The sequence below is a fragment of the Caloenas nicobarica genome, chromosome 19 (assembly GCF_036013445.1).
Source record: "Caloenas nicobarica isolate bCalNic1 chromosome 19, bCalNic1.hap1, whole genome shotgun sequence".
In the NCBI taxonomy this organism is placed as follows: Eukaryota; Metazoa; Chordata; class Aves; order Columbiformes; family Columbidae; genus Caloenas; species Caloenas nicobarica.
This window is the reverse complement of record NC_088263.1, coordinates 1,283,371-1,302,606: the sequence shown is the minus strand read 5'-3', so window position 1 is coordinate 1,302,606 and position 19,236 is coordinate 1,283,371. Positions and strand designations below refer to the sequence as shown.

At 49.4% G+C, this 19,236-nt stretch overlaps 1 protein-coding gene across 8 annotated transcripts in view; it reads left to right on the top strand.

Annotated features, from left to right (window-relative positions):
- EXD3 (exonuclease 3'-5' domain containing 3) overlaps positions 1 to 19,236 on the top strand; it is a 291,985-nt gene that overhangs the window by 50,965 nt on the left and 221,784 nt on the right. For all 8 annotated transcript variants that reach the window (XM_065648437.1, XM_065648436.1, XM_065648434.1 and 5 more), the window contains one exon: positions 14,271 to 14,385. In XM_065648437.1, coding sequence (XP_065504509.1) covers positions 14,349 to 14,385 — 37 coding nt within the window. In that variant the 5' untranslated portion in view covers positions 14,271 to 14,348. The remainder of the gene's footprint in view (positions 1 to 14,270; positions 14,386 to 19,236) is intronic.

Below are 19,236 nucleotides of genomic sequence, written 5' to 3'. Positions count from 1 at the left end.
TACAAAATAATGTTGTAGCAAATAAGACTTTTTTTTTTTTTTTTTTTAATAGAAGCTACCTAGAATTGTTCTGCTGGTGTGTTGCACTCTTAAGCCAACACTTAGAAGCCACTATTTCTTACTCTCTAGTGTTGGTTTTGAGTTTCGAGCCTCCTGGCATTTTTTCTTGGAGGCTTTTCATTCTCTGCAGTGTTTTGCCTCCACAGAATAAATGCTTTGAATCTATCAGAGCGTGTGTGTCATTAGACGTTTAATCACAGCCAGAGCTGGTATGTATCGAGCATTTTACATTCACGGGGAGATTGCGCGTCAGGACTGGGGACAAACTGCTGCAGGGTGTTGCGGTTCTCGGTCTGGCCTTTGCAGCTCCCTGTGTGTGCCGGCGGTGCCCGAGCGGGGCGGCCGTGCCGTGCGTCAGCTCCTTCCTCCTCCGGCCGGCAGAGACAATGCGTCCGGCAGCCCAGGCGGCGGGGGAAACGGCGCTACAGCTGCGAACGCTGATTTCAGCATAGGGCAGAAACGCCTCCGTCTCAGATACCGGTGTTTATTTTCTCAGTGTTCCTTTCTTAAAACGGCTGGGCTGTGAGTTTGCCCCAACCCTCAAGAAAAGGAGCTGTAGCTGCCTTTCTTAAGATGAATGAAGGTGTACAAACATAGCTGCAGCTCAGGGCTTTGAAGATCTGATCTGGACGCAGCCACTGTGGCTCTCGGGGCCTCTTTCTGCTCATTCCTGTACCCCCAGCCCAGGGTTTGATGCCATGTGTTGCAAGACAGCGATGCATTTACAGCTGACACTGCTGCTTGCGGGTCGCACAGAAGTTTGTAGAGTCCCATGTTAGTGCCTCACTTTCCAGATTTCCGTTACACCTTCCGAGAGGCATGCACGGTGTTCTGAAAGATGTTTTTCCTCCCAATAAGTAGCAAGCAACCTTCAGTTACCATCAATGAACCGATTTCCCCCTCCTGCCGCACCCACCCCTGTCTCTGGTTCAGGTCACCCTTGGCCCAGGCTGTTGCTTTCTTCCTGTTTTCCACAAACTCTGAGGCTAAAGGAGGCGACAGAAGTGCCCTGAAAGAACTTCAGGTCCAGGATCTCATCGGCACAGGATGCCGCTTCGTGTTTTCATACCAGCAAAGACCGAGTTTCTCTTCACCAGGAGCTGTGGCCAACTTCACCACCCACAGCTTCGACAAAGGGTATTGTTTCAACATTTGAAGTGATTAATAATTTTTTAGGAGGTTGCAATTTTCCATTTTCAGCACGATTTCCTTTTTGCGTCCCAGAAAGCTCTGGAGAAGCTGAGGGGCCCGGTGAGGAGCGCTGTGCACACAGCTTTACCTGCCGGGGGGGGAACATTGCAGTTCTTCCGAAAGTGCGTTGTGTCCGTCCAGCCCTATTTGAGAACAAAGTCAGCGGCTTCCTCAGCTTGCAGCGTAACATCCTTGCTGGGGCAGGAAAATCCCACTTCCCAGAGGAGGTGTTTTTTTCTGAATTTTTGAAGATTCGCAGGGATGTGTTATGAAATGCTACACCTTGGGCAGTCCCTCTGCCGTTGCCCTTTGCAGCACTGCTCTGTTGTAGATTTTCTTGGTTTTTAAGCAAATAATGTTTTCCTTAACTGCCACCAGGCCGTGAGAAATCACCTCTCCGATAATGAGTTTAAGTAACAACTTTCCTGCACCTTATTTCCATTGTTAGCCTGATAGAAGTCCTTGAAGAGAGACTGCAAGAGCCCCCAGTTACACACGGCTTTAAGAAACCGAACTGCGCTTCTGCAAATGGTGCAGCCGGTTCATCTCTGAATCCAAAGGTACCTCAAGCAAGACAAGGGACACACGGGACAGCTACAAGCAGCGGTGTTCCCTGTCACAGAATCATGGAATGTCCTGAGCTGGAAGGACCCACACGGATCATCGGTTCCAACTCCTGTCCCTGCACAGGACACCCCACAGGTCACTCCGTGTGTCTGAGGACGTTGTCCAGTCTCTTCTTGAACACTGTCAGGTTGGGGCCGGGACACCTCCCTGGGGAGCCTGTCCCAGTGTCCAGCACCTCTGGGTGAAGAACCTTTTCCTCATGTCCAGCTGATCCTCCCCTGGCACATCTTCTGCCGTTCCCTGGGTTCTGTCCCTGTCCCAGAGAGAAGAGCTCAGCCCGGCCCCTCCTGCTCCCCTGCTGGAGCTGCAGCCCCATGAGCTCTGCCCTCAGTCTCCTCTGCTCCAGCTGAACAAACCCAGGGACTTCAGCCGCTCCTCACACGGCTTCCCCTCCAACCCCTTCCCCAACTTGCTGTCCCTCCTCTGGACACTCTCCAGCAGCTTTATCTCCTTTTTCTCCTGTGTCCCCAGCCCTGCACACAGTGGATGCTGCAGGTGAGGCCGCCCCAGCGCAGAGCAGAGCGGGACAATCCCCTCCCTGCCCGGCTGGCCGTGCTGTGCTGGGTGCACCAGGACACGGGGCCCTCTTGGCTGCCGGGGACACTCTTGGCTCACGTTCAACTTGCTGGTTTGGATAAGAACATGCAGCATCCTCATCTTTATACAGACCACCGAAAGCAGGTGTCCCACAGCATCCACAGCGGTGCCGGCTGAACTAGCGATGCCAAAGGAGAAGTCGTGGTTCCCTTTCAGTTCACTTTTCAGACCCCGCAGTTTCTGGCAGGCAGCTGCAAATTCGCCGAGCCTTGCGGGAGAGCTCTGCAGGGCGAGATCTCTCTCCAGTGGTGACTTTGATCAAGTGTGGACTTGAGCGTACGGCATGTTTAATAAGCGAGGTGCTTCACGGCGCTGTGGCGGAGCGGTGCAGATGCACGCTATCTTGATGGAGCTAACGTGCTGCCCTGTGAGCAAGTGAATGAGGTGATAACATCCCAGAGCAGACATGGCATTTCGTGTTGAAACGAAAAGGGAAAGAATCTCAGTCTTGCCAGCGGTTGCCCACAGCTTTGCTGTTTCACTTTGAATTTGTTGCCAGTTGTTTAGACGCCAAATCATTTGGCAGAGGTAAATCAGGTATTCCTGCCCATGCCTGAAGGAGAATAATATGTTGGTTCTAACATTTGTATTATTTTATGGGTCGATTCATCATTACTTAAAGGTCTTTCAAAAGGTGGTTAAAACTATGCATAAACTGTAGTACTTTCTCAAAAATTAGACCATGATTATTGCAACCCAGAACTGCAACTAATAAATCATACTGAGAAAAACGCATGCCTTTCAGGTTCATAATATTATTTATGGATGCGTAACAGTCCAAAAGCTGGCTAATAATACAGCAGTTTTTCTGAACTTCTTCTGAGGATAATGGTAGAGGCTTCTGTAGCTATCGACGTGTCCTGGTCTGGGCAGACGGTTCCAGTGACGGTGCGAGCCGCTGCTCAACGCGCTGCTGAAAATTAACCCGAGCCTTTGACCTTGGGCACCCTGTTCTGAGACGGCGTGACCCAGTTGGTGGGTGGCGATTCAAGAGGAGGCTGGACGGGAGAGCCGTTGCTTGTTTATCACGATAAGAACCAAAGGGCAATGAGAAAGTTATTGAAGACCCATCTTCCAGTAATATGGAAAAACCTGGCTCACTGCCCCGGAGTTTCAGGAGTGGTGTCTCGGTGCCAGCCCTCCAGGAGAGCTGCAAGAACAGAACCTCAGCTTCAAAACTCTCCTTGTTTTGGACAATATCATCTCCCACAAACCTGATGACAAGTCGATGTCCCATGTGAAAGCCATTTATGCCACCCAGGAGGACCTTGTTAATCCCACTGATGGCTTCATGCCTGCGTTCCAAGCCTGCTTTCTGAGGAACAACTCCTCTAAGCTTACTCAGGAGATGAAGGGTGAGGAAGAAATCTCCCCAAAGGAATTTTGAAAGCAATTTATTATCAGGCATAGTGTAGGTAACACTTGGGAAGAGATCAAAATTCAGCACACAGTGTGTGGTGAATAATGTGACTCGATTTCGTCCTGACTTTGTGGGGTTGCCATTATCCCAGCACACCAGGAGGATGTTGTTTCTCGTGCTGTGGGTGCAAGCACAAGGAAGTCTACAAGAAGAACATGGTGGAGTTGTTGGCTTCATGCTCTAAAAGCTCGACAAAGACTTAATTGACCTTGATGTCATCTGGTGATGACAGTGCAAATGCAACTTGTTCAGAAGTGAGAGCCCGTACCCCGGGGACGGATCTGGGGGTGTCAGTCCCTTGGGTGCCAGCAGGGGAGGTTGTTCAGGACCGGTCTCCTCAGAGAGCGGGAACCAAAGCCACCAGGGCCTTGTAAGGTTTGATCTTGTCATAAAGCGATCAACTGGTCAAAGTCTCAAGCCAGTCATCGGTCACCCCTTAATTTATATTACAAGTAGCAGTTGGGATCTTCAGCCACAGCAAAGCCAGAGTCTGCTCCGGCTTTTCAGTCCTGACCGGGTGTTGGCAGTCGAGCTCTGGTTGCCGCAGCTCCTGCCTCTCCATCCTCGTGTCGGCCCTCCTTGCCACCTTCTGTCACAGCGTTTAACGGAGAGGATGTTCCCTGAAGGAGACGGCAGCACCCACAGGCAATGAGGTGGGTAAAAGAGAAACAGAAATAAGAGGCAAAACTCGCTACAACAGGCAGCTTCTTATTGACAAGGTGTGTCAGATCTCAGGTGAGAAAAAACTGTGAAGAAAATCTGGGTCAAGCCTGATGAGATGACCTGGAAATTAAAATACCAATAGTTTGTGGGACTCCTGAACTGTGGAGATGTTTAGGAGGTGGAACAGCTGTGCCCTTGGGAGACGGCAAAGGGGCTCGGCCAGGAATGGAGCGTTGGCGGAGCCGCCGCGACCGAGGACGGACCGTGAGGAGCTGGGACAGCGGGGTCTGAGGGGTTTGCAGCCGACAGGGATCGCGGAGGAAACGTTGTTTTGGGAGGAAATCCTTGCATCGTTCTGCTTTGATTCTAGTAGTGTTTAGGCACGGTCTGGAGTGAAAGGAATCACAGAGAAATCAACACTGCAAAGCTTCGGCTCCTTTGTGTGAACAGAAAGGGAGATTAGCTGGGGAAGCGGATCAAAATTAAGAAAATGTACTGGATTGCTGAAATTTCTCCTCCATCCTGTAAAAGCTTTTGCTTTAGCATTGCGTCCACAGCTAGAGCGATTCAAGCAAAGATCTCAGGAGAAGAAAAACTCCCAACACTTTTTATGTTAAAAAAAGTGCATTTGTCAAAGACAAACTTTGATCCCTCCCTGCTTCCCTCCTCCTGCGAATGCCAGGATTCTGAACATCGTATCTGGCTGGTCTGGGACTTGGCTGGAGCTCTGTCAGTCAGGAAGGGATTGTTTTTACTGCACTTTTACCAACAGAATTGCACTTCAAAGCCTTGTAGTGTAGACGTGACCCAAGAGTCTCTCTTGGTGATCCCTTGGGAACAACCCCCAAGCGGAGCACTGGGCAGGAGGTGGGAGTTCAGAGCCCGTTCCTGCCCACATCGATGGTCCGGGGGTGGGGGTGCTCTGCCCAGGTGACTGTCCCCCGCCGTTTATTGCTGCTGCAGGAGGAGGGTGGCCTCGCATCTCAGTTTCGCTCGAATACTTTTCACCCACTGTTCGCATTAACGTGCTAAGACAAGAGCTGTGCCATCGGCCGTGCAGACTCAGGCCAGCTGTGCTGTGCGGCTCCTGCCATGGCGAGGGGACAAACAGCTGGCGAGAGCAACATCTGCGGCTGCCACCGCCACCTCTGCCAGAGCCCGGCCGGCAAAGCCCTTTGGGAGCGTCAGACTCCGGGAGGACACTGAACGCATTAAAAAAAAGAAAGTGAATAGGTTTATGTAAGATGATAAAGCTTCCAGCAATCCAGGAGAAAACGTTCAAGCGCGTTCTGTCGCAGAGCACCAGACAGGTGGTGATGCCGGGTGTGTTGCTCAGCAGTGGTGCCGCCAGAATGCTGGGGTGCAGATAAAGTGCCTGAAGGAGTCAAAATGAAACAGCCCAGGCTCTGTTTTGGGAAGTGGGGAAGTCACGTATCGAGTCTGCAGTGGTGTTGTGCTTACAGTATTGACACAAAGCTATTCTAGGAATGGAAAAAAGAAAGCAAAGTAGGCGTTTTTATTGTTATTATTTGAGAGACATCTCAAGAGATACTGAATTGTCAGCATGTGAAATATCTACACTGCATGTCCTACTAAGAAGGATTTACATGTTACCATTACAATCACCTTGTTTATTTAGTCCCTTGACTTTTTAAAGTGTTTGTTTGGTTTGTTTTTAATATTATAGTGGTTTTCAGTAGTGGCCAACAAATTGGAATTGAATTTGTAAAGTGTGCACACCCTGACCTGTTTTTCTGTTTGCTGAGAACTTTGTTTTACGCTTTGATTCTGATTCAAATTCTACATTGCATATTTCCAAAGCTTCCTCAGGTTTTTTTAAGGTGCTGGTTTGGTGGTGGAATGATGCTTTGGGATTCTTTCTGTGTACGTGGAGATTCTTTGGTAGGTTAAGAACAACCTGCACGTGTTTGAAAGAGCATTTAGAAAGTACTGGTGTGAGTTCTGTTCAGAGGACAAGCCGGCTTTGGGTTACCCGGCGTGTGCTGTCGAGCAGGACTTGTTCTTCTGGCCTTTCCTTCACGCGAATAAAGAAAAAACAAAAAGCAGAAAAATGCAGATAGTGACAAGGCTGAAAATCAGTCTCTAAAGTGAACACATCTCATATTAGGTTTCCGTTTGGCTATTGGCTTTATAAAGGATACTCTGTGATCTTGGTGCTCATTGTTCCACGGGGATGTCGCGGTGCAGCTCAGCAGGGCCGGGATGGGTGGCGTTAGTGACAGGGTGAAGCAAACCCGTTCGCTTCTGCCGTCTGGGTGGCACTGTCACCTTCACACACCTCAGTGTCCCTTGGTGGGAGACACCCGGGCTGGGCACCCTGCAGGATTGGTGCTGGGTACGTGACAAAGGTGCATGTGGTCACGTCTCCATGGGTGCCGGGTGGCACCGGAGGAGGGGGAGGCACAAAGACCCCTGCCTGGAACAGGGACACGGAGGGGACACAACGCTACAAGTGCTGGGTGAGGAGGGTGGGGACCGCAGAGGGAATCGGGACCAAAACCAGAAGGGTCCGCACAGTTCCCTTCCAGGGATGATACCTGATCAGGAACATGGTGCTTTGGATCATTGCCCTTTTCATTCTCCAAATGACTGTTGCAGCTTAGGTCACCTCCCAGGTACAGACGTTTTCAGAAAGAAGGAAGAGAATAGACGCTGCTTGCAAAGTGCTGGGGGTCGTTGGTAGTTGGAAAGGATGAGGGTTTAGGTAACAAGGGGGTTTAGGTAACAGCAGAGGCAGGAGCGTAGGGCACCGTCCTTCACCCGGGGTGTCAGTTACTGCAGCAAGCCAAGGGGAAGAAGGGGCATCCGTGATTAGTATAATTTTACGGAAATACCTGGCCAAAAAAAATAGGAGAAAAGAAACTTAAAGTTATGAAATGTTCATCTAGAAGAGGTGTGGGTTTCATTAGCAGGGCATGGCCCTTCCAGCCTGAAACCTCTGGGCATCCCCAGGCACTGAGTGGGCAGGCTGGTGGTGGTTTGTCAGCAGAGGGTGCCAGAGACCAGCAAACTTGCTCTTTCAGCCTCCAACAGGAAAAGCCAAGTGTGAACCCCAACACCTTGTGTTCTGGAGCCAGCACCCCTTCCTGGGGCCGGAGCGGGTGAGAGAACCACGTTGGACACAAGAAACACCCGCACAGCCTGGCCGGGGCTGTCAGCAGCGACTTCGGCTGTGCTGGTTGTTTCCAGGGTGAGTTTCCCAAGAGACTGAAGGCATTTGGTGTGTAAGAAGAGCAAGACGAGCAGGGAGAGCTTGGTCTGTGGAGCGGTACCTGTTCACACTGCTGGCAGAACAGGGCTTCACACGTACTTGAGAAGGTGGAGGGAAGTAAGGAAAGGGAGCGATCAGCAGCCGTCGCCCCGCGCCGGGATGCGTAGGGGAGTTTGTATCTGTGCGAGCTGTCGGCCTCTGGGTGGGAGTGGAGATTTGCAGGTTCTGGGAGCACCCAGAAGATGCTGGGACCAGCAGTGTGCTCACAGGAGGCTGCTGCCAGGGCTGGTTTTTCCTCTCGGTGCAATGAGCCTCTTCTTAGCTGCTCTGCTGCCTTTAGCTTCCCGGCAGGCAGACAGCAAACTGTCTCCTAAGGAGCTCTGGACAATGCAGGGGTACTGAGCGATCATGCAGAGTATTTATTTTGTCCTACCCATCCGTGACTCTTCAGATGTACAAGAAGGGCAAATGTTATTCTTCCCAAATGCCCTGGCAGGCAAATACCCTGTGTGTCCCTGGGCTCCTTTCCTGTGACGCACACGTGCCTGGGGAGTCACCGTGTCCCTCCAGCTTTGGGGCAGCAATCACTGAAGCATCACGTTTAAAGGTCTTCCTGGGCTTTCAGAAACTGAAGTCCAAGCTGTGAATTTTTTTTTTTTTTTTTTCCTAATTCTTCTTTTTTTCCTCCTTTGGAAAGGAGGACATGTCTCACTACAAGAAGTTCTGTTAGATTTTCCCTGCCCACCCTCTGGAATAACCCTCCTCGCTGTGCCGCTGCGATCGGAATGGAGTGGGTCGCTGCATTAACTTCAGTCGGATGCTGCTGGTAAAGTGTTTATCCTGGCTGGGCGGGATGCAGTGACCCAGCCGTTTGAAGTCGCTGCTTTAATAATGGAGGGTCAGCTCCGCTGTCAGGAGTAGAATACACAGAAATGAGCTGCTGGCCTCTGATTTGCACCGTCAGCTCCAGGTTGTGAAAGGCTGGGTGTGAACTTGCTTTCAAATATTGCTCCACATGGTTGGTACCCGCATACGAGGATTGTTTCTTCCTTGGTATCCTGTTGATGCTGACGATGTGCTGGACACTGTGCATGCAGGAAGACACGTTCCTGGGGATACGGGGCTTTCTCCATGGGCTCAGGTTTTATTTATGCCCTTGGTGTCACAACAATTTGCTTATTGATGTTAGGAACTTGGACAGGAACTTCCAGTAAAAATAGATGCTTGTTGAGCTGGCGGGTTCCACCGTGCTGAGGGCACAGCCTTGATAAACCGGCAGACTTTGAGAGACGTTTGTTGATATTTTGTCAGCTGCTTTCTAGTTTTAATTGAGAACTAACGAGCTGGAGGGTGTACGCCAGGACTGCGTAGCTCTGCCGGTTTACGCTGTGTTTGTTCTGGTTTGAGCCTTCAGCGGTTCCAGTGAATCTTATTATCATAATAATGGTATGAAATGATTAAATGACTCCCATAAATGACCAAAAATCAATAATAATTTAGTAAAAAATCCTTTAAACCCAAGCAGAAAAAGAGGAATCTCCTTCTTAGAATGAACTCCAATAAAAGGAATGGATACAGCAGGTGGGTTTGGCTGCAGGGTCTGGTCCTGGCCTGTCCCCATGGCCCCTGAAGCGCTGGCTCTGCTGGCAGGGGCTGCCTGGCACCTTCTGCTGCCTCTTTTTTTCTTTTTTTTTTTTCTTTAATAATTTGCTATTTTTTTTGCTGGCGTCAGTACTTTTTTGCTATATCCTTATCACAGAAAAGTTTCTATTTCTGCGTAGCTTAAGTTATTCTCACTTCACATTTTCAGGTCTTTTTCCATAACCAAGCGGAATAGAAACCTGCTTTTTTGTTTTGGTGATAATTTCTAAGGAAAAACTTTATCTGGGCTTTAGGGAAAGCACCAGCTATGGCTGGGCTGGAGACACCGGCACAGGAGTCGACCCCACAGAGAGACTGGCGGCGGGGGGCTCAGGGGTCTCCTGTTGGCTCCAGCCCGTAATGGCCCTGAGCTGGGATCGCTCCAAGGAAACCAGTGGCCTCTGCTTCCCTGTCTGGTGGTGGTCGTGGCCTCAGCCGTCCCTGAGGAAGCAGGACCGTGGACGCTGTTTTCACCCTCAAGTGACTAAGCAAAGCTTCCCCGTCCACCTCGATGACGCCGCACCTTGGGGCAGTTACGAGGGGTCGGACATTTACTGGACATTCATCCTCTTTGCTTCAGACCCACATGTATAATTCAGGATGACGAGGTACAATCATTAGCTCGTTTTGCTTAAATATGAAGCAAAGCACTCCTGCATGGCACTAGTCCCCAAGTCACGAGCTCAACAGTGCCCACACCTGCTATGGTGAGAGAAAAGTCCTTGGAGAAGCAGTTTGGCAGCTCTTTGCAGGAGCCTTTTTCTTTAGCCGTTCCGTGCTGGGTTTCCATATGGTGAATGCTCTGCACCAAGCAGAACACATCCATAACAGTAATTACCTTCTAATGTGCCATTATTCACCACTGCAAACTGATCACAACATCCCACAGGATTGAGGATGGGGAGTTTCATTCTTCCTCTGACTTAGACCTAAGTGGGGCTGACCTAATAGGAAAAAACCACAAGCTTGATCCTAGCTACAAAAATAGCAGGCAAGGAATGAGAGAACAGGCTGTTTAGTGAAGAACAATTGAATCACATTTAATATGAATTCCTAAATTACTCTCATGTGGTGTAAAAAAGCAAGGCTTGGGGGTTTCTAGATACTGTCAAGGTTGAAAGAAGCCTTGAGCAGAAATTGTGAGGGTTTTTTAGTGTTCAAAAGAATGGCAGTAGTGCCACGAAGTGTCTTCTGGCAAGAAACTTTCACTTTGGGAAATTACTGTGTGTGTCTGATGCCAGTGATGTGAAAAACTAGAAAGTGGTGCAGAACAAAACTGGGACAGGTATTGGGCAGCAAGCGGCGATTCCTGGTGGGGTGAAGGACGGGAACACACTGGGGGAGCCTGGTGGTTTCTCTGGAACTCTCAGGCTTTACTCCTGGGTCGTAAGGTTTGGCTGCCTTCAGCTGTGAACATCCCAAAGGGCAGGAGTCTTTTAATAGACAGTCTGCAAGCATTTAATTTGCAGTCTTCAAGCAAACTAGCTGGGGTTGGAGGGGACCTCTGGAGCTCGCCCACCCAGCCCCAGGCTCAGAGCAAGGTCGGTCAGAGCAGGGTGCTCAGAGCAGGGTGCTCAGAGCAGGGTTGGTCAGAGCAGGGTGCTCAGAGCAGGGTGCTCAGAGCAGGGTCGGTCAGAGCAGGGTGCTCAGAGCAGGGTGCTCAGAGCAGGGTCGGTCAGAGCAGGGTGCTCAGAGCAGGGTGCTCAGAGCAGGGTCAGTCAGAGCAGGGTGCTCAGAGCAGGGTCGGTCAGAGCAGGGTCAGTCAGAGCAGGGTGCTCAGAGCACTGTGCTCAGAGCAGGGTGCTCAGAGCAGGGTTGGTCAGAGCAGGGTCAGTCAGAGCAGGGTTGGTCAGAGCAGGGTCGGTCAGAGCAGGGTCAGTCAGAGCAGGGTTGGTCAGAGCAGGGTGCTCAGAGCAGGGTCGGTCAGAGCAGGGTCGGTCAGAGCAGGGTGCTCAGAGCAGGGTCGGTCAGAGCAGGGTCGGTCAGAGCAGGGTGCTCAAAGCAGGGTTGGTCAGAGCAGGGTGCTCAGAGCAGGGTGCTCAGAGCAGGGTCGGTCAGAGCAGGGTGCTCAGAGCAGGGTGCTCAGAGTAGGGTCGGTCAGAGCAGGGTCAATCAGAGCAGGGTGCTCAGAGCAGGGTGCTCAGAGCAGGGTCGGTCAGAGCAGGGTGCTCAGAGCAGGGTGCTCAGAGCAGGGTCGGTCAGAGCAGGGTCAATCAGAGCAGGGTGCTCAGGACCGTGGCCAGTCAGGGTGGAGATGCTGCAACCTCTCTGGACAGCCTGTCCCAGGGTTTGATCACTCCTAGGGTTAAAAAAAAGAATTCCGATGCGTCAACATGATTTCCCATATTTCAGTTGTGCCCTTTGCCTCTGTCCTGTCGCTGGGCACCACTGAGAAGAGTCTGGCTCTGACTTCTGGATCTGTGTAGATCTATTGAGATAAATACAAAACATGTAGGCAATTAAAGTTACACAGAAAGAATGAGTAGGTGATAAATTCAAAATACCAAACCTAAAAGCAGCGGCATTTGATTTTGTTTGACACCGGTGCTTTGCCTGACCCTTTCTGATGTTTCTCCACGTGCTGTGGGGCAGCAAAGCCAATATGTCCAGCTCTGGGGGAAAGACAGAGGGTGGGATCCAGCGGGTTGGCCAGAGATGCCTTTGAGGTGGTCGCCGGGAGAAATGAGTTACTCCATAGATGCCTCGTTCAGGTCATCCCTGTTGAGGTGAGCTCCCTAGAGATTTCTCTGTATCTCCACGATCAGCAGGGATGCACAGGTGAGATGCGGGTGTCTGCCCTTGGAGGAGCTTCGTGTCCCCAGAACCGCCCCAGTTCTCCCTGCGCTGGCTTTGGGAGGTGCCTCTGGCGTCACTGGGGATCCGCGGGGATCAGGCTTGGGGCTTAATGAGCAACCAGAGGAGCTGGTGGTGGGGAACAGAAGCTCACAGGTGTTCCTGTGGGGTGGCCGCCCTCAGACAGGCTCCTCGGGGGCTGCTGTGTCCTGGGGGGGGCGGGACAGGCCTGTCCCCAGCTGTCCCCAAGCTGTCCCCCAGCTGTCCCCAAGCTGTCCCCCAGCTGTCCCCAAGCTGTCCCCCTGCCCTGGGCTCTGCTCTCCAGGCAGCGAGTCCTGTCTGTGTGTCCATTCACAGCTGCTCCAGATCCATGAACGCGCCCCCAGGACGCTGCGATGGAGGGTTTGGTTCCCTGCCCCGCAGGAGCCGGTGCTGCTGGAATTTCTATCCAGTGACATTTGGAAGGGAGTGTAGAAGAAATCTCGGCCGAGTTCTGGGAATCTGCCCAAGCGTGTTTGTGTTGGTTACTGGGGGTCGTCTCACGGGATCAACCTGGAAAACCAGTGCTTGCCAGTGGGAAATTCTTCTCCTTTGCCCAACTGCTGAGCGGAGCCAAATTCTTCAGAGTCCTGGGCCATGAACTTGCCATTTCAGTGAGTTTGTGTCCTCGAACAGGTCACAGATGAATTACAAGAATTACAACCTTTTTTGTTTTCTAAGAGACTAATGAGGTGAACTGCATTTAGGTTAAAAAATATTTGTTCCACTTTGGGTATTTTCCCCCTGGCTCTGCTTTTTCCTTTTTCTTTTTCTTTTTCTTTTTCTCCTCTTTTTCTTTTTCTTTTTCTCCTCTTTTTCTTTTTCTTCCTTTTCTCCTTTTTCTCCTTTTTCTTTTTCTCTCTTTTTTCTTTTTCTTCTCCTCTCTTTTCTCCTTTTCCTTTTCCTTTTCCTTTTCCTTTCCCTTTTCCTTTGTTTTTCTTTTTCCTTTGCTAAAGACCTCAAAGAAAGCGAGGGCCCTTTGCTAGTACAGCACACTGAGGTTAATTCTGACCTACTACTTCACAGAGTGCAGCTGTTTGCACTTAGCAGCGTGGCTGGATGCTCCCAGAGGTGACCCTCGTGGTGCCCGGGAAGAATATAAACCTCTCGAACCCCGCTCCGAGTGACACACACCTCGTGCTAAATGCGGGGTAGATGTTTTCCAAGTTACGTGTCGTCCTCAGAAGGGCAAGAGGCCGTTACTCTGAGGCCGCGCGGATGCGCTGCTGGTTCTGTGTGAGGGGCTGCTCCGTGGTGCCCTGTACCGCTGCTGACAGCAAACCCAGCGCACTGGTATTTACCTTTAGCCTGTCATACAGTGGCTTAAATCACTTGTTCTTGCTGGTCCGTTTGTATTTTTCTGAGCGCTTGTGTGGCACCAGCACACTCAGAGTGAGTGCTCTCGAGGGGGAATTTCCTTCCTGATCAACAAGCCCGCGCTGTGATTCAGCAGGAAGGATGTGGTGGTTGGGGCGCTGGGCTGGGATTTGGGAGGCATGGGTTCTGTTCCCAACCCTGCCACAGGCAAGACGTGCGGAGTGGAAGGGGAAGCAAACAAAGAGGAGGAGCTGTTCAGCTGCGGCAAAAACATACTTTACGTGGATCTTTGACCAGTTTGGAAGTTAGATAGGTCTGGTTTTTTGTTTGGTTAAACAAGTAAACAGCATCAGAGACTCCTGTTTGTGCAGTTCAAATCTGAAAGCTGATCTTGACCTGGTCCAGGAATGCAGATGTTGTTTTAACTACATGCTGTTTTAACTCGCGTGAGATTTCAAATGCTGCTTTTTAGTGTTTCTTGGTTGACTTAATTCACCAATTCACCATTTAGTTCTCTGATCCTCAGACAATGTGTTATACCTTGACTTCTGTGCTAAGCTGTATATGCACACAGTTTCTCCACTGTCTTGCTTAGATTCAAAGGCAACAGACCACACACAAGATATTTCCTTTGTCACACAGGGCGAAGTTTGTGCAGTTTCATAGTAACACTACATTTCTTCTTTTCAGAAGGAAGAGCTTGGGCTGCCAGCTCTGACCTGCAGACCTCTCAGCTCAGCATCCTGACCTGGTGCCACCTTTGGGAGGATGAATCAGGACAGTGACTCAAGTGATCAGCCCACGGGTGAGTTTTCTGCTTGTCCAAGTGTTTGCTTGTCTTCTCCTGTTCGTTCCACATGATTTACTTGCCATTTATTTTCCTTAGTGCTATTGGAGGAGAATGTTGAGTCACATACAGAGCAAAACCTGTGAATTCAATGGTAAACTGCATGCTGTGAAGGTTATTGGATCTTTGAGGTCTCCTGGTCCACATCCAGGCTTCTCAGTATTGTATTCCAGGTTAAGAATGCCTAGAAAAACTGTTTTTGTAACTTCTCACCAATTCAGAAGAACACATGATTTTTATTACTGTGTGTTACACAACTCATTCAGATCTTATCCATAGTTTAGTTTTCTTATTAATTGCTTTCGTAATTGCTTTGCCTTATAAAGTAAGACCTGTGGAAGATGTGCACACATACCATTGTCACGTATATCCCATGAAGTTTCCATGTCAGGGTCCTTGCCGGAGAGATTGAATGGACAGGAATTCGTTACTTATTCTGGCTCAGTCCTGCCATAAATTTCCTCTCCTCTTCCATCCCCATCTTTGGTTACTGGAATTCAGTACCATCTCATGCTTCTGGCAGTTTCTGCAATGGGAAGGGCCTGGGAGACACGTAAGCCAGAAGCCCTGAGGTCCTCCCAGGCTCCTGCTCCGCTCTGGGCTTTTTTGGATGTGTAAAGGGACATTCCTCGCTCTGATGTGAGGGCTATTTTTTGACAGTTTCCATTGTTCCCCACTCTTTGTGAATGGGTGAGGTCTTTTTGTCCAATTCCTTTTTCAGAAACAGAGACTGTTATGGGAGCTCTCTGCTCACAGGTTTGGGATTTTCCTTTTGTTGTCAAGAGTCCTGAGAATTTCTTCCTCCGTTTTTCAGACTCTTTTGAGCAAACTCATCCAGACACTATCTGCCTGAGGGAATTTCTCGGACATCCCCGTGGTGGGACTGAGGTTGAGGTTGCTGCTGAGGTTGAGGTTCTGAACACCTGCCTACACCAGAGGTCCTCCTGTTGTCTATGGGTTTGAATCTGGGAGTTCAAGTATGGAAAATTTTATGGAAATTCCTTGGTAGCATGGAATATCTGTCCTGTGAAACTCTGCACTTGTTTTTATTACTGTGAGCAGGTGATGATTACACGTCAGGTTGTCATGCAGATTCATGGATCATCCAGAAAAGGATCTTTGGAAAAAGGCATTTGAGGAAAGTCTCTGTAAAACAAACCGTCCTGGGTGCTCATGAGAAATGTGTGGATCGCAGAGTCAGCATATTCACAAATTGCTCGTTGCAGCGTTATTTTTTGTAGGGGTAATAAACATCATGCTTTGAGTTTAGATGCACTCTCTAAAACAGGCTCAGGAATGCAGACGTCCGGAGGGACACATTTCACACCTTCTGTTGAAGTGCTTAGTCCTGGTTACTCTTGGAGTCAAGATACTGGTTAGACAGGTGTGATCCAGGGCTGGTTTATATCTCGGCTGAAGACGGGGACCTTCAGCTTTGGACCTCCGTGTGTTCAGCTTCCAGCACCAGCCCTCTGCAGCCACTCATTAAGTTTTACATTGTCCTTTCATTTCGTTATCGAAGTGTTGCTACCACTGTAGCTATACTTAGAGAGGAAGGATATTATAATCTTGTGAAAGATTAACATGTTTTTAGTGTAATCCAGCTGGAAGGGGAGCACTTTTCTCAGGGTGAGAGGCAGCCAAGGTTTCTCCCATTCTGTCCCCCCTTGTACGCGGGAAGGAAGTGCTGGCGAAGGCCGCGCGGCTTCCTGCCGCCTGGGGAGCGCATTTCCAGACACAACCTTCTCCACCATCCATCACCCGGCCCGGCCAAACAGCCCCGGCAGCGCAGCGGGAAAAACACACGGCTCGCATAAACACTCTGGCGGCAGCGCGGACACAAACCACCAGTTTGATCTGTAGACTGTGTCTGACAGCAGGTTACTGAGGGTTTTCTTCCCTTCCTTTGTAATCAAGCATCTCCATAATCAAAATTCCCCTTTAGAAGAAGCAGCTTAACCAAGAATAAAAGGGGAAAAAGAGAGAAAAATAAATTTGAGAAGAAACTTCTTCCCGGTGAGGGTGCCAGAGCCTGGCCCAGGCTGCCCAGGGAGGTTCTGGAGTCTCCTTCTCTGCAGACATTCCAACCCGCCTGGACACCTTCCTGTGTAACCTCATCTGGGTGTTCCTGCTCCGGCGGGGGGATTGGACTGGATGAGCTTTCGAGGTCCCTTCCAACCCCTGACATTCTGGGATTCTGTGAAAAGGGCTGATGTTTAGTAGAGAAGCTCCTGTGCTGACAGGTTGTGGCGCTGGGCCAAGGGAAGGACCAGGGATGCTCTCTGGTCCAGAATCACAGAATCATTTCCGTTGGAAGAGACCGTCAAGATCATAGAGTCCAACCGTAACCCAGCCCTGGCACTGCCCGTGTCCCAGGGAACGTCAGGAGCCCCAGGTGCCGTGTGTGGCTGCGGCGAGGACGCGGCCGGTGGCCGGCACGACGGGACGGTGGTTTACGTTGTTCTGCGGGGCAGAGCGGTGGGGAGGCCAACGCTCCCCGTGCTGCCTTAAAGAAGGAGGAACTCAATAAAGTGGAGGCGTCACCTTGAAATGAATCACCTTTTTCCAAGAAAAGGCTCAGAACTGAACCGTCATCTTTTCCTTGTATTACTGGTTTTGTTTAAAAGGTGAATTACAGTATTTAGCTAATATTTTCAAATCTGTCTGCTCTGCAACTTTTTTTTAACCATTCCTTAAAACAACTATTAGGGGTTTTGTTTGGTGTGTGGGGCTTTTTACTGGTTTGGTTTTGTTTGTTTGTTTGTTTGTTTTTCAGTACGGCTTTAGCGTTTTTGGGTTTGATAGCAAAAGCCTGCAAAGACGGGCTGTTGAAAGATGATGAACAATCACTGAAACACCTCTCAAGTTCACTGTATAATCCTATTGTACAAATGGGTATTATGATAGGATATCAAGAGTCTAACTTGATGGAGAATCAACTTTTCAGTATTTGAGGCTTAATTTCCTTTATCCTTGGGAGTGGAAGGAGGGGGATGGAAAGACTACGAACCGCCACAGTGGCCGTGGCTCCATCCTCGGTTCACATCGGTGCTGCCCGCGGGGAATCGTGTCTGTGCTTGAGGCCGCGCTGGGCTCAGCCGAGCGCGCCGGCTTGTGAGCTCGTGTGGAATTAAACCACGTCCCTGACTTGTCTGTTTGGGTCGTTGAAGGTTTTGGAGTAGAATTCAAGTCACAGTCCAGCTTAATGGTAAATTTAAAACTTATACTATGAGCAACTGCTGAAATTTCAGGGTAAGAAAATAATATTTTGTGGGGTGGCATTTTTGCTGAATTAACTGACTCTACAGGATTCCTTCAGCCTTTCCTCTGACTTTGCTCTCTGAAAAAGGCAACTGTCAGTAATTCCTGCAGCATGACTGTTTGCAATGTGCCCAGTGTACTCAGTGTCAAAATAGTATTTTGACATAAGTAAATAAGTATTTACTTAAGGCTGCGTTTTGATGAAGTTGGGATGAAACTGGAGTATGAGTGTCTAGAATTAAAGAAAGAGTGTGTTGTTTTAATGATAAGGTTTCTAGGCTACAGTTGTGAAAACAACTGGTGAAGACTTTCTGGAAGCAAATTGTGTACTACTGAAATCATAGAATGACTTAGGCTGGAAAAGACCTGTAGGATCTTCGAGTCCAACTGTAAATCTAACAGTGCCAAGGCCACCTCTAAAACATGTCCCTAAAAACCTGGGCACTCTGACCCCACACACAGACTGACCGATGTGGTGGTTGTGTTCATAACACATCTTTCAGTGCAGTTTATGCTTTTTATACTTTCAATCACGTAAAACACAGTGTGCAACTCTTAAGGTCTTGATAAGGAAAAAACTCCCCAGCTCTCTGCTGTCCGCCTGCACAAGCCCCTCGTCTGCCTGGCTAGATGTGCCTTTCTGGGCTTATTTCATTCCTTTTTATTGTGCTTTGGGCTTGCAGCAGGCGTGGGGTGAGGAGTAAGCTCCTAAATGCCTTTACAATACTCTGTGGGACAGGAATTATGTTTTATTTAAGGTCTCTACAGTATTATGGATTCCTCATTTATAATCTGAAGGCATTTCTGAAATGCTAACAGTTATATTTAAGTCTACCAGAAATGCACATGAGTTAAACACCAATTGAAAAAGAAAAGAAGGTAAAATTTACTGGGGGAGGGAAGGATAATAAGCAGCAGTAATAGCTGTATGTTTATGAAAAAAATAACCAAAAAACTCATGAGGGCAATGGTCTAAAACTTGGAAAAGTCAGGTTTCCCCACTGGTCAGGGCTGGAAGTAAATGCTGTCAATTGAAGTTGTCAACTTTAAAAGAACAAAAGCAAAACTCAACAGCCCAGTTTCAGGTCCTGCTGCAGAGCTGAAGTCCCCAGACGGTTTGTGGCATTGGGCAGTCTCATTTCCCTGTTCTGTAAAGTATTCATCTTTCCCTTTGTGAAGTCGCTTGACTGTGCATGGGAAAGTGCTCACAATAACAAGATGCGAAACTTCTTAATTTCCTTTTAGAAAATAATTTATTGGCTCTTTGCTTGTCCCGGCCATCCTGTTTGGAGGAAGACGACGTCGCTCTAATGAGCAGCAGGTGCAGTTCTGCTCAGTTCCTGCATGCACTGATCTCTTATTCATTTTATTAATTGAATTCTGCACTGCGACAGCAGCAGGTTAAAAAAAGAGACAGAGCTGTGATTTGTTGACAGCGTCCCTTTTAAGCGCAGGAGTGCCAGCTCAGAATCAACCTGCTGCACGCTCTGAGTGACATGAGGAACGCGGGACGGCAGGAGCATGATCGGATTTGCTGAACCCACGAGC